The 15,850-nt window shown below is 40.8% G+C and overlaps 1 protein-coding gene across 3 annotated transcripts in view; it reads left to right on the top strand.

Moving 5' to 3' along the window:
- The window catches only part of Cpne4 (copine 4), a 482,133-nt gene that overhangs the window by 124,473 nt on the left and 341,810 nt on the right, over positions 1 to 15,850 (top strand). For all 3 annotated transcript variants that reach the window (XM_048417340.3, XM_048417341.3, XM_085689654.2), the window contains exon 2: positions 1,999 to 2,179. In XM_048417340.3, coding sequence (XP_048273297.1) covers positions 1,999 to 2,179 — 181 coding nt within the window. The remainder of the gene's footprint in view (positions 1 to 1,998; positions 2,180 to 15,850) is intronic.

A 15,850-nucleotide genomic window follows, 5' to 3' on the forward strand; every position in this document is an offset into this window, starting at 1 on the left:
ATTTATTAAGCTATGGATTTGCAACCTGACTGTTCCCTATATCTGAGTAACAATTACTTTGAAATGGAAAGGCAGTGTGGCTATGGAGACTGACACAAGTCGAGGATGTTGGTCATGTCTGTTGCACCTTGGTAGCTTTGGACGTTTCTAGACTGAAGATTTTGCTTGCTGTGGTCTGGGAGAGAGAAAGCCGGCCATGAAGCTCCAGCTCTGCCATTAGAATAACTATGTGACCTGGGCAAGCAGCCAATCCTGTCTGAGCTTACATTTTCTAATATGTAAAAAACAAATACCCTAAACTCTATTAATATTCAGTGGGTAGAAGACAGCATTGCTCTCATTCTTGAAGTAATTTCCTAACAATTTTGAAAAGAAAAAATAGGTTGGCAATTCTCCTCGATCACAAATGCACCTTAACCTGACATTTTAAAGATGGGGTTGGCACATGTTTGCTGACTACATAGTAAATATCTCAGGCTTTGTTGACTCTGTCATCTCTAGTTTGGCTACTTAGTTCAGCCACCGATAGTAAAGAGGTGAATATGCACATATGCCTGCGTCTCATTAAAACTTTACTGGTGTGTATTTGTGTGCTCTTATCTCTGTACAAGTGGTGTCGGTGTGCGCGCGCACACACACACGTGTGTTCAAGGCCAAGGTATGGCCATCAGCCTGCGCAAGGTGGCACGTTGTGTCTATTTGAACTAGTCTGGCGATAGCAATAGGGAGAAGCTAAATACTTGTGGTGGAAGGGAAGGAGACAGGGAAGAACTGCCCCCACTTTACAGCAGTGATTTCACTGTAAGACACCAACTCCACATGAAGGTTAGGAAACCATTGCTGTTTTCTCCATTGAAGCTAGAAGCATAGAGCATACTGGGAGGATTGTAATCCCAAGAGCATCTTCACAGGCTTACTGTGTTCAGAGGAGGAGTGAGTGGGTAGCCCCTGCCAGAGAAATGCATGGGGAGCCTCTGTCTGAGCAGTGCATAGTTTTGCTGTGAAAGACACCAAGTTGAACTGGGCTGGAACCTGTGGTGCAGACCCATGTCTGGTGTTTCCAGGAGTTCAGAATCAGAGATTTGTGGGTATTTTTTTTTTTTTTACATTTTGTCTCCTCATTTTCCCTTTTTAATTTGGAGTCCTGACATGGTAACTGGGAGCCTAGGAGCGAAGGGGAGAGTGGACTTCTACACTTGAGATAGAAAAGCCCATGCTGAAGTTTCCTTGGGTGCTGTCTTGCCAGAAGCATTTTAGAAAAGCAAACTAGAGTTCAGAGGTCAGAAACTTGGATTACTTCCAGAGAAAAGACAACAGACTTATCTGCTCCACTACATAGTAGGAAAGTTGGAGTTTAGGAAATTATAAAAAATTGTGGAGCCAGCGAGTTGGCTCAGTGGATAAGCAGCTTGCTGTCAAACCTGCCGACTTGAATTCTATTCCTGGAACCTCTCTACATGTGGAAGGAGAGAACCACCTCTGCAGAGTTGTCCTCTGACTTCTGCACGTGCTGTGTGGTGAACCTGAACCTGCACTCACAGACACACATAACACATAATAAAAAAATAATACGTGCAACGCGATAAAATTGATGAGCCGAAAGACCCGTAAAAAAATCCACATAAACTTTCTACTTAATATAAATCTGGATTGCGCTTTGCAATCAGTTTCATTAATTCATTAATTTTATTTCGTGGATTAATTTTCACTGTGTAAATCTGCAAATCATACTGGAAAAAGTTGATGTTAGCCAAGTGTGCCAGCATCTGTTTGGGAAGCTTTATTTTGGTGGTGGCTGGGAGGGCTGTTTGGTACCTGCTTTGCTGAAGCCACTGGTCAGTTGGAAACTGAGATAAGGAAGACCGTCAATATTCGAAAGTGTGTGCTGAACAGGTTTCCCGAATGGCGGTCTGTGGCGGGGAGGGGAGGACTTTCCCTTTGAAAACCACTGCAGTGACTGGCATGTCATTTTTTATTCTCTTTATTTTCCCAACACAGAATGAAGAAGATGAGCAACATTTATGAGTCAGCTGCCAACACGCTGGGAATCTTTAACAGCCCCTGCCTGACCAAAGTTGAACTGCGTGTGGCGTGCAAAGGGATTTCTGACAGAGATGCTCTGTCCAAGCCGGACCCCTGCGTCATCCTCAAGATGCAGTCTCACGGGCAGTGGTTTGAGGTAGGATTGCCCACGGAGACAGACAGAAGTCTGGCTGGATTATCTGTTCGATATAAAAACAAAGCAACACAAAACAAAAACATTTCCTGTCTTGAGCTGGTTTATTCCAAAAAGATAGAAAGTTCCAGAAAAAAAATTTAAATAGAATCATGTTTCTGTTTATCTCACGATGTTTTAATATGACTGTTTTGAAACTGTGATATTTTGACAATTTGTGAGCCTGAAATTTTCAGGATGTTTATGATAATTACTGAGTGATAACTATAACACACTCTGTCTCATGTCCAATTATCAACAAAATGCTAACATGTCGGAAACACACCTGCATCCAGGACCCAGACCGGACTGGAGTAATAAGATGGATGCTATAAAATCTGGCTCCACAGAATCCATTAATTATTATATATCCATCAATATTAATAAGCATACTCCTGGGGTTATAGGAGAGAGGCTCCTTTTTCTAAGGGAAGACATTGGGAAGTTGAGAGAGAAGTGTCTTCTCTGATGGGGTTGGTACAGGGCATAGGTTTTTCTATGTTGAGAGAAGAGTCAAGGGTGACAGGCATAAGCAAGCCAGTCCTATGAAATCTCTGGACCCTGTCTGAGGACCTGGGAGCTGGGGTCCAGGGATATTGGTCATAATGAGCCATGACTAGAGGTCAGGTCTCTGAAGAAGCTGTCCACATCGCAGGTGTGCGAGGGATGACCCAAAGTTTCAGGGGTGCTGTGGATCTCAGAACCAGGTATCCGAGAGCCGGGTGGGAAAACACTGACTGTGAAAGAACCCAGCCTCAAGGCCCAGAGGAATCATTCCCAGTCCGTGGCACTGGGGTGCTATGTTGGGTATAGAACCTTAATCTGAATTGGTTGGGGACTAGAGAAAGTGAAGTGTCTGTGTGTGTGTGTGTGTGTGTGTGTGTGTGTGTGTGTGTGTGTGTGTGTGTAAATCCTGAGGGGATTTGGTAGTGAAGAGATTCACAGGGATAGTGGTTGTGGGAGGAAGAAGGAACTATGGGGGATGATGTTCATTAAGTGTTGTTGGAAGGAAGTGAGCCGGAAAAGCTCTAGAGCCCAGTGGCTCTCTGGGTAGCGGTAAGGATAAAAAGGTATTGCTATAAAGTAGTCTTTGTGAGTGGTGATTTCCAATTTGTCAAGAGATGACTTGATATTTTGTTTCATTTGTCTGGGGAAGGATTTGATCTTTTTGTTACCTGTTTGCCCATTGGACTCAGTCAGTCAGTGGCCCAGGGAAGAACAGCAGTGGGGTTCTTTGCATCCCGTGGACTGGTTTAGCTAGATGCTGTGCTGATAAATGTTCATGTAGACATGATGGTACTTGATGAAGCATCATCTGGTATTTGTGGTTTTGAGTGAAACTTAAAATAATGTGAGTTATATTTTATCAATGACTTATCAAAGACTGTAAGTGACACGGTGTAGTAATTCCAGGTTCTGAATAAAAAACCAAACCAAAACAAAACAAAATGGACAGAAAGACTATGGCTTTGTCTAATACTGTTCTGCTTGTGCACTCAAAAGAGAGTATTTAAACCCAGGCAGCTCAACAGCCCAAAGGTTTTATTGCTGTTTCAAACATACTGAAGAAACTGGGATAGTCTTTGGTAGACTATTTGGAAATACTAAAGGTTGAGTTCTACAGATGGAGTATTTTTTTTGCTAGTATTGCTTATTTATAAATCAAAATATTGCATCTAAACACCTGTTTTAAATAAGCATTTTTTTTACAGTCTTATTATTTTTCCAGTAAATGATCAAGCTAAGGGTGTCATTATGGCATTTTCATATATATATATGAATTATATATATGAAATATATATATATTCATATATATGTGTGTGTGTCATAGACAGTATTTTTTGCTATGAGATGATGCTATGACTGTGGCAACTCTTATAAATGAAATCATTTAAGTAGAGGCTTGCCTACAATTGGAGGTTTAGTCCATTATCATCATGGTGAGAAGCATGTTGGCACCCAGGCAGACTTGGAACTGGAGAGGTAGCTGAAAATTCTACATCTACATTGGTAGGCAGCAGGAAGAGAGAGAGACAATGGGCCTGGCTTGAGTATTTGAAACTCCAAAGTCCATCCCCAGTGACACACTTCCTCCAACAAGGCCACACCTACTCTAACATGGCCACACCTCCTAATTGCTGTTAAATAGCACCACCCCTTAATGACCAAGCATTTAAAGATAAGAGTCCATGGGGGCTGCTCTTACCAAACCACCACGTTATATACTATTGCAGCTTTCCCTTATTAGTGCCCAACAAGGTTCTCTCTATTTCCTCTGTCACAATTCTTGTGGTTCCTTTTCTCCCCCCAAATAGCTCTGAGTAGAGTGTGTGTGTGTGTGTGTGTGTGTGTGTGTGTGTGTGTGTTCAAGTGTAAATTTTACACATGAGCAAAAATATGCTGTCTGAGTCAGAGTTCTCTACAGGAACAGAAAACAACAGGATGACTATGTATGAAAAAGAGGTTTTAGATTGGCTTACATGATATAAACTGGGTCATCCAACAATGGCTGTCTTCACATTGGAGAAAGGTTGAGAATCCAGTATCTCTTTGGCAGCCTCAATTTTGGCAGTCCCACCCTGACACTGAAAGCCTGATCTTGGAGAGTCACTGGCCCTCTGTTCTCACTGAGCCCAGTGAATCTGGGTTCCAGTGTCAGGGGAAGATGACAGCCACAGCAACAGAACACAGATACACACAGTGGCCTTAGGAGAAAGGGAAGCAGCTGAAAAACAGCCCTTGTTCTCCTTGGATCTCTTTCTTATCTGGGCGGCTTTTAAAGGATGGTGCAGATCCTGCAGAAGGGACTTTCTCTCTCAGTTAATCATTGCAGGAAATAACCTGCCCAACACTGTGTCTCTTGGTCAACCCCAAATCAACCAACCCATTTGCAATCTCTTAGGATCATCCCTGTGGCCTTCCCTCCTTTTATCTCCTTTAATCTTTTAACAGGTCGGAGTGTCTCCTGTGGGCAGTCTTCCCCATGTGGTAGGAAGCAGCACCATAAGCTTGGAGAGGCAATGTATTTACTCCTGTAAGCCTATGCTAGCAACCACTGCTCTCAAAGTCTGTTTTGATAGCTGCTCCTGAGCAGATGGGATTCAGGTGAGGGGAACCATGCATGGAGAATGAATGACAGGCAGATGGGAATCTTAATTCTTCCATTGTAACAGCAAAGCCTTCATTCACTGGGGTTTTATGTGTCATGGCACATTTTTCTCTTAAGTGAAGGTCTTATAGATCTTGTTGGTGAACCTTAAAAAAATTAAATGGAATCAGTACAGTAGGGGAAAGTCACTTTTTGAAAATTAGCAGAGAATAAATTGGTTTCTAAAACACCTTTTATGCTTTAACTACTGTCAACTGTTTTATTTCTAGCTTTTCTCTTTTTCTCTTCTGACACACATATTTTTAAACCTTTTGAAAAACTTTGTGTTTAATATTTGCTTACTTAGTATGTGCTGATGATGAGAGCACATTCCCGCCACATGCACGTGAGGGTCGGAGGACAACTTGCAGAAATTCACTCTGGCCTTGTTCTTTCTATTTGGGTTCTTGTTGCAGAAGTCAAGTTGTCCTGCTTGGTGACAGGAACCTTCAATCTCTGGCCCATCTCACAGGCTCTATTTTGACATGATTCTTAGGCATGTAAAAATGTTCTTTTCTGATTTTACTGTCAAGAAGCATATGCCTTTTCTATATTACAATTTTGATAAATGTAATTTTCAAGTTGCATAATATCCTACCGAATAGATTCACTTAAACTGCTGTCCCATTTCTTAACTTTGAAACTGCCTTTTGAAATGCCGTCCTTTAAGTAATGCCAGGCTGAACATCTTTGTGCACAAAAATTTTCACTTATTTTTGGATGGGTTCCTAGAAGAGATGCTATCAAAATAGAACTGGTAGGATGGAGGATAGGATGGTTTATTTTGTTTTAGTTTTCGAGAACTTCACACATGGGCACCACGTTTACATCACTCCGGTTCCTCCCATGTCTTCCCCTCCTTCCCCAATTCATATCCTCTCCTTTACTATTGTTGCACATATACATATTGTGTGTGTGCATGTGCATGCATGCATGTGTGTGTGTATGTGTGTATATGACCTACCGAGTCCATATAGCATTGCTCATATGTACATGTGTCCAGAACTGACCACTTGGAATTGGACAGCCTATGACCAAGTCTATCTCTGTCAGAAACTGATTCATCCTTTCTCAGCAGCCATTGACCACCTGTATCTTTTCATCTAGTGATAGGACCATGTGAGTTTTCTGCTCTCTCCTTGATATGTCAACTGGTATTATTATTATGCCAGTCTAGTCGGACAACCATATTGTTGCGATTTTATGAGAGCATTTTACCTGTCGTGTCTCGGGGACACTATCTAATCCTAGGCATCCTGGTCTGCTGGCTCTTACACTCCTTCTCCTCCCTCCTCCATTATTTTACTTGAGGCATAGGTGTATGGGTTGTGCTGCAGCAGTATCTGTTAGGGCTGGGTACTCTCCAGTCCCTTATTCTCTGCCCTCCTCCCAGTGGGAGATTCTGTAATAGTCTCCATCCGTTGCAGACAAGAGGCTTCTTTGATCAGGGACGAGAGCTAAACTTTTTTCGTGGTATAAGGAAAAACTAAACACAGTCACAAATCACGTTAATTTAAGAAAGTGGTAGTAGTCGGTGCTTCTCTAGGGCCCATGGCCTCTCTGGCCACCGGTAGTTGACTGAGTTTACTGTACCAGGCATGACTTCCCTCTCATTGGAATGACTAGGAAAACAGATCCCACGCCAAGCAGCTGCCAGAAAGAATTTCCTTTGAATGACCATTGATGAGGGAGTCAAAACTAAAGAGAGGATGGAAAGTAACTCTGGGATAAGAACCAAGAAATCAGTACTTTGCTTAGGACTGCAAAAGTGGAATGTTAGGACAAACTTGTGAAGTTGTCAAAATACTCAGAAACCATTTGGGCCAGTGCGTATTCATTGGATCAACAAAACAGAAACTTGGCTAGTAAAAATGTACCAGTCTACCCCTGGACAAGAAGAACAAAAGGAAGAGTTTAGTATTAAAAACCAAGCAGGCATATCGTCGAGGAGAAGCTGAACCCCTGGAGATGGGGATGTAGGAAGGACCTACCTGCCGGAAACTGGAGAGACAGTGGTGGGGCACATAGGACTGGAGAAACCGAAGTAAAGTCAATGGGGATAACTTGTCATTTCCCTTTTTGTTGCTCTCCCATCTCCCCCCAGTTCCTTCTATTGGACAAACTTTGCTGGAAGTCTGCTAGCAAAGTTTGAAAGAAGAGAACATAAAATGTATTTTAGACCAAAGAGGCAAGTAGACAACACATAGACCTTCCATCCACCCACTTGGAGAATCATTTACAGCTGCCAAGTGGTGAGCGGTTACTTACTGACACCACCCACTTTCTGATGCAAGTTCCAAAAGTGACTTCTGCATCTTCACATCTATGCTAGAGGGGAGAGTGACATGTTTAGTGGAGGCCAACAAGCATGAGCTCTACTCAGTTAGAAGATATACTGCAGGGTGGACTTTTCTGTGGTCATCTCCTGGAGAGGACCTGGGCGGTCAGAGGGATTCCTGTGTACAGAATCACAGAATTGGGAGAAGGGCGTCTATCCAAGGCTTAACACTGTTTAAATTTCTCAGTGTCTTCATCATGGAGAACCTGAGATACTAAATAATGAAGAGATTGTTGAGGAGTTTTGGGGTGAGACTCAGAAAAATAAAATATACTTACCTTTCAGTGAGGACATTAGGGTTTGGCAAAAAGAAGGGCTTTCTCATGAGTGTCCAACATGATGCTATGGTGTACAAACATGTGGGACCACACCCATTGCTATTGGGAATGTATTTGGCCTGTGGGCTGCAGGCCATACTTGCCTGCTGGCATACCTGGCAGAATTCTCTGCAAAGAGTGGCATGTTGTAGACCAGTTCTGTCCAGTGAGTGGCAAGTGAGCACACAGACAATTGCTAGCATAACTAAGAGTTAGCTTCTGAATTAATTAATTTTTAAGAAATATTTACATTTATTGTAATGGTTACAAGCTAGCGCAGGATTTCTAACATTCCTGGTGAAGGTGGGAGGAGAGCAGCCTGAAGTGGGGCATGAGTGATAGAATTAAAATTTGACATGATTTTTTTTTACTGCTTCTGATTACTGTGGAGTTTTCCCTAATGTTTATGTATGGGTGTTTTGCCAGCATGTCTTTCTGTGAACCACATATGTGTGGTACCCAAGGAGGCCAAAATGGGGAAGAGAATCCCATCTAGAATGGGAGTAACAGAGAGTTGTGAGCTGCCATATCGGTGCTGGGAGTCAAACCTAGATATTCTAGAAGGGCAGCCAGACCTCTTAACCACAGAGTCAGCTCTCAAGACCCCATTTTATTTTAAAATGGAATTCCAACAGAGAAAGGGTCCTGTGGTACTGTGTTAACAACTCACGTTACCGCTATAGCAGATAGAACTACTTTTAGTTTCACCTTCCCCATAAATGGTGCACATTTAATGTTTTCCTTGCCCTATTAGCAAGGGAAGAAAGCATTTGACCCCTAAGAGCCTGGTGTTTAATATCAAACAGACCTACACTGACATTCTGTGCTGTTGATTGTATCAATGGTCAATGACAAAGTGCCAAGGTGTCTTTGAAATATTGAGAATCAATATTTCTGAAATGTACCATGCATGGCTGCTTTGGGCAAAGTAGCAATGTTTGGAGTATATGTCTAAGAATTAAGAATTCAGAAGCAATGCTGTTTCCCTTCTGGAAGTGTGTATATATGTGTGTGTGTGTGTCCACATGTGCAAGCATGTTTAAACTTTAAATAAGTCTTTTATATTTTACTGACATGACTTTACTGAAGTACTAGAAAATTTGCAACTCGAATGTACTTTCCAAATGATAAGTTTCAGACCATGCTTCATTTCTTTAATTTTGGTTCATACCCATTATTAGAATCTCTTCTGTACTCTCTATTAGCCACACCAAGATGAAAGTATATAGTTAATGAAAATGTACATTTTATCAGCATCTGATGAGGTGTGGGAATAATTCATTCTTGTCTATTATAAGTGCCTATGCAGCATTCATTACCTCCTGGAACTAGACATTTTAACCAGGTGTGATAAATGAAACCTTCCCAGAGAGCCAAAAGGCAGATACTCATGACCCAATACTTTCCCCCTGTTCATCAGAACATAGGCTCCCCTTCTAGGTAGCATTGGATATTTTCCATGAAACAGGGCCAAGCTGATGATTGTGTGGCTTTGGGCCCAGATTCTATGAATGGCAAGAACTTGTTATCATGGGGAAACCCAAATTGCATTGCAGACTTCGAAAATTATACTTAATTTTAAGATATGATTATTGGGCTCATAAGAGAGGCTGAGCAACTCAGGACTCATCACCCTTGGATCAATTCCATATGAAAATATGTTTCCGTGAATCCTGGGCTTTGACATTAGCTCAGAGTAACAGTTAGAAATAATTAGCATTATTATATTTAACACATCATCAGTGAAGTCTGACATAAGGTTGTTATTAATGATTATATTATATGCAGATAACCCTTTATATTCACAATCTCTGCTTACATTGTTTAATTTGCTTCTCATACAAGCCCAATGAGAAGGCATCATAGACATTAAAATTAAGCACAATGTGTATTGAGTACCACAAGGAAAGCAAGATGCAAGACCCTAAATGTGTACTTGTCCAGCAGCACTTACTCCGTTGTGGAACAATGCTCTTGTACGATGTAAAGATTTATCACTCATATTGGTTTAATAAAATGCTGATTGTCCAGTAGTCAGGCAGAAAATATAGGTGGGATGACATGACTAAGAGAATTCTAGGAAGAGGAAAGGCAGAGCCAGATGCAGAGGAAGGAAGATGAGAATGACTCACTGAGAAAAGGTACCCAGTCATGTGGCTAAACATAAATAAGAATTATGGGTTGATTTAAGTTGTAAGAGCTAGTTAATGATAAGCCTGAGCTAGTAGGCCAAACAGTTTATAATTAATATAAGCCTCTGTGTATTTCTTTGGGACTGAACAGCTTTGAGACTGGGTGGGACAGAGACTTCTGTCTACACTCACTGTCTTGAAGACAGAGGACTGGAGACTCAGACAGACCTTGAGAAAGAGTGCAAACAGTTCTTGATTTTGATTAGTTCTTATTCCTGAATGTATAGTGGGTACAGCAGGGTGATACTAAAAATTGATCAGTATTTTGCTGCTCTTTCAGATGAAGCTGGAATGTAGATATATCTACACACTGTCCTCTGACATAGCCTGGAGAGCTCTTTTTCAGAGACTTCTACTGAAGCAAACCCATGATTCTTAGCTTCAGCCAAAAAAGAATTTCAGCATGAGCCACTGTAACACACAGTTGGGAGTTTATTAAAAGGTATACACAGAAGGGTTAAGAGAAAAGAAGTTCTGGGAGAGGAATAAGATAATCCCAAGTGAATGGATGTGAGCTTCTCAAAGAAGAATGGTGCTTCATTATCTTTATAGCAGCCATGTGTACCATTTGGGTGACTTTTGAAGTTATTGCCATCAAAGGTTAGTCAAAAGACCTAAATGAGAGCGCAGGTTGGTTTTTGATGGGAACCTGATAGGACTGCAGTGGAGAAGGTCAAACTCTAGGACGCAGAGATACAGGATGGTAGGATATCATCACTGTAATAGTCTTGTTTGTGAACATCCCAGAGAATATCTGGGAGAGGAGTGAGTTCATATACATTAAGTCCTAAGCCTAGATCATAGCTATTTTAACAAAAAATGTCTATATATGAGAGAAATATTGTCTGTCTTGGCAACTTTTACAGCCTGTGATAGTTGGGGTGGAATTCCCGATTCTCCGATGGTGAGGGCCTCAACCAGACTCCTGGGGGAAGGGCTCATTTCCTTTCTCACATCAATGTAACATTTCCTGTCTTTCTAACCTTTCTCAGCTCTACTATTTCTCATTTTCTTTTCTCCTTCCCTATTTTCACCTATCCAGATGCAGGCTTTGATCCCCCTGTGCTGCAGCTTCCCTGTCAGTGCACAGAAGGGGGCATAGGAGTTCACATGTATCCCAGAGAGTTGGTGATGGGACATGACACTTTTAGCGATCTCTTCATGGATAGTGTGTATAGAAATGAACTCTGTGGAGCATGGTTCTTTCATACTTAGAATGATGATGAGCCACGGCTGTTTCACGAACAGAGCTACGGTGACAGATCCCAAAAGCGCAGTTTATGTGAGATTTCCCTCTGTATGCTATAGTTACCATCAATGAACAAAGAAACTGCTCTGGATCTATTGTAGGGCAGAACTTAGCTAGGCAGGGAACGCTAAACTGAATACTGAGAGCAATAAAGGGGGAGTCAGAGAGAAGCCATGGAGCTGCCACCTGAGACAGTTTCTGGGAACGTTACCCAGTAAGCCACATCCTCATGGTGATATACAGATTAATAGAAAAGGGTTAAATTAATATAAGAGCTAGCCAATAAGAAGCTCAAGCTAATGGGCCAAGCAGTGATTTAATTAGTACAGTTTCTGTGTGGTTATTTTGGGGCTAAGCAGCTGGGGACAAACAAATGGCTCTCTCCTCCAACAAGTAGTTTTCAGACCTAATTGTTTAAAATCAACTTTAATGAGACAATTTGCATATAAAATACCTTCTTTTTCAGTGTTTTCCTGGATTAATTTTGACAAAATATGCACTCATGAAAACATATCCCAACTAACACATAGAACATTTCCTAACATATATTTTAATATATATACAATGCAAATAAGCCATACTTAATTTTATTCTCAACTTTATTAAGGTCTAACTATTATATAAAAACTGCATATAATCAATGTATATACTTTGATAAGCTTAGGCATGCTTGCTAATATCCCCATAATCTAGCTAAGAAATGTATCTATCACCTTCCTATGCTTCCATTTGCTGCTTTGGTTTTGTTTGTTGTTCATGATGGTAAACACAATATGAGATTCATTTTTCTTAACAAAATTTTATAAACATTGTAGCTAACCACAGGCACTGTGTGCTAGTGCTCACCTCTAGAACTTAATTTATTTAATACACCTACTACTTTATGTAATTTAAACAGAAATTTACAATGTCTTCTCTGTGTCCCCTAGCAATAAGCATACTATTGTCCATTGCTATATCTTTGACGACATTTGACCCTCACACAAGTATTTTCCTAAGTTAGTTATAGTCTTGTTTTTTTGTTTTAGTTATAAAGAGGAAATTTAGTGGTATCTTATTTATATTTTAATAAATAAAGCTTACCTGAAGATCAGAGAGTAAAACAGCCCCACTGTACAGCCTTACAGATCAGGCAGTGGAAACACACACCTTTAGTCCCAGTAGCTACACTAGTTTGCCATAGAAACAGGGCAGTGCAGGCCTTTAATTCCAGTGATACATGCCTTTAATCCCAGCCCTAGAAAAGACTATAAAACAGCTCTCAAACACTCTCATTCTGAGATTCCTGGAGGCAGGATTGTTGTTTCAGAAAGAGGTAGAGATAAATTCAGAGACAAAAATTGGGGTCCAACCTAAAGGTCAGAAAAGCAAACCAGTCAACCACTGGCTCTTACCTCTACCTGTCAATTTCATGTACATTGCTTATTTTTAAAATCAGGTTATTCGTTTTCTGTTGTTGTTATTTTGTTTAGTCGCTAAGTTTAGGAATCCCCAATGACCTCAGAAATTAATTCCTTGCCAGGTAAGTGGCATGCACATGTTTTCTCCCATTCTATCAGTTGTCTTTCCACTCCTCTGACTGTTTCCTCTGCTGTATAAAAATGTTTTAGTTTGAACAGAACGACTCATCTCCTTTTGCTTTGGTTGCTTATGTGATTGGTATGAAAGCCAAAACAAATCCTTGCCCAGGTTAATATAAAAAATGTTTCCTCCTAAACTTCTAAGTTTTTAAAATTTCCTCCTAAATTTCTTCTAGAAACTTAGAGTTTGAGGTCTATATCCATTATGAGTTGATTTTCCTTAGAATGTGAACTAAGGATCCAATTTCATTCTCCTACTGTAGCTGTCCAGTTTTCCCAACATTACTAATTGACAGGGCTATTATTTCTCCATTGTATATGGTTGGCCTCTTATCAAAGATCAGTTCACTAACATAAATGCTTGGATTTCCACAATATTTGAAGCCACTGACTCTCAGATTGTGTGCCCATTAAGATATTATAGTTAATTGGCAGGAATTCTACATTATATTGCTAAAATATATTAAACTATTAAGCATGATGGGGTTTTATATAAGATTTTGGTTTAAAGGGAAGAGATATGGTTTTATTTCTAAAATAACATTGAGTAACTCCAGAAAAAACACCAGAGGAGAAAACCTAAACTCAAAGCTGATCTACCTCACAATTCAACTATTTGTGGCACAGACCACCAGACTTCAGCCCAATCTGAGTTATCTCTCTGGACAATTCAGAGGATTCTAGAAGCCTTGCTTGATCTGAGGGTAGTATAAAAAGAAGCACAAATCTGCCACAGATACACTGTGTAACCTTGGAAGAGTCCCCATCATCTGTGAGCTGCTTGTCTGACCTTATCTCTAAGTGGTTGTGAAAACTGGGCTGGCAAGATAATGAAGTGGCTGAAGAGACATTCTAGAATCAGATTGCTTCAGGTTTCCATATGAGCTTATACAAACTCACCAATTTCCCTGGACCTACACTTTTATCATCCACATAACGATAGAAACAGTAAGGCTGCTGTATGGATGAAAGTTATAATGCTAAGAATTGCTTAACATAGTGCTTAGTACACGCTGAGCACTTAGTAGATGTCCAATACTATTTTGTTTAATGTAGATAATTCATGAAGACTGATACCTCTTGGAAACTAATATTACATTTTAGTAAAATTGGCACTGGATGTTGACTGAGGTTCTGCCCTGCCCAGTCCCTCAGCCGTTCAGTCCCAAAGAAATACACAAAGGCCTACATTAATTATAAACTGATTGGTTTCTTAGCTCAAGCTTCTTATTAACTCTGATAACTTATATTAGCCCATAACTCTTGTCTGTGTTAGCCACATGGCTTGATACCTTTTTTGGTGAGGCAGTCACATCTTGCTTGCTCTGTATCTGGTTTCCTCTGTGTCTGGATGGCGACTGCAGATTGAAACTTCCCTCTTCCCAGAATTCTCATTGCCCCTCCTCTACTTCCTGCCTGGTCACCTTGCCTCTACTTCTTGCCTGGCTACTGGCCAATCAGTGTTTATTTAAAATACAAGTACAGACCATTGTCCCACAGCAACTGGGTATGTATGCATGTGTGTGTATATATGTATCCATATCTGTATAGAAATATGAAAATACTTATCTTGTAATGCTCATATATAGATGTGTATAATGCCCAAGGCAATGTTTTAGGTTGTTGTCCAGCCCAAGAATTCTTGGTTCTATTGTATCTATGAAGTAAGAGACCTTTCTGTAAGAAGATTTAGCAGTTTCATAAGTTTCAGCCACACGCCTGAATAACCACCTGATTGATGTGTTTTGGCTCCCTGGTGTGGAATTATCTGGCTCTCCTTATCCCCTCCACTTTGTGCGTTCTGAAGAAGATGAATAGGCGTGGACAAAGTTCATTCTGCTGTTCTGCGCTTTCTAATCAGTAAGTTTGGAATCTCAGAGAGGCCATCCTGATAACCTCCCTTCCCATTTCTGCTTCTTTGCCAGCATGGGCCTCTACTGTCTGGCAGACTTACAAGTGACAAGAAATTTTCTTGCCTTCTGGAAGCTCTAGATGTTCTTGGGTCAGCTTATAGGCTAATTAAATATTTTATCTTGACTGAAGCTTGGAAATCTTCAACTCCCTATCTTGGATCCTATTTTCAAACACTTGATTTCTTTTGACAGCTCCCTCTCACCTAACGACTTAGTCCTGAATCTTTTCCTCTGGAGTACATAGGCAAGTTCTTGGTGAGAGATCACAGCTTAGAACTGTGTCCATCAAAGGAGGATCAGACACTTTTTCTCACTTTGCTTAGCGTCAGCCTTTTCAAAACAATTTCTGAGCAAGGAGGCTGCAGTATAAGGAATTTATTTTATCCTTTATCTGATCAAGATTCCTGTCCTTCAGTTTCCTCCAGTTACTACCATTGTGTAGCAAGTACCCAGAATTGAAACAGCTTAAATCGACTCCTGTAGAAGGAACAGCAGGCTGCATTCCTGCCCAGATCCCAGCTAGCTTACCCCCGAAATAATTACACGGAAACTGTTTTCATTTAAACACTGCCTGGCCCATTATATCTAGCCTCTTATTGACTAACTCTCACTTCTTAATTAACCCATTTCTAATAATCTGCTTCGCCACTTGACTGTGGCTTACCTGCATGAGTTTAACCAGTGTCCATCTTGGAAAGGAGCTTCATGGCATCTGGCTGACTCTGCTTTCTTTCTCCCAGCATTCTATAATGTTCTGTCTACCCCACCCACCTATGTTCTTACCTATCAGGCCAAGCAGTTTCTTTACTAATTAACCAATGAAAGCAACACATAGAAAGAAGACCCACCTACCTCAGACTCCCTAGGAGGAGGTCAGATAGGGCACAGTTGTAGGGTT

The sequence above is a fragment of the Myodes glareolus genome, chromosome 4 (genome assembly GCF_982192425.1).
Source record: "Myodes glareolus chromosome 4, mMyoGla1.1, whole genome shotgun sequence".
In the NCBI taxonomy this organism is placed as follows: Eukaryota; Metazoa; Chordata; class Mammalia; order Rodentia; family Cricetidae; genus Myodes; species Myodes glareolus.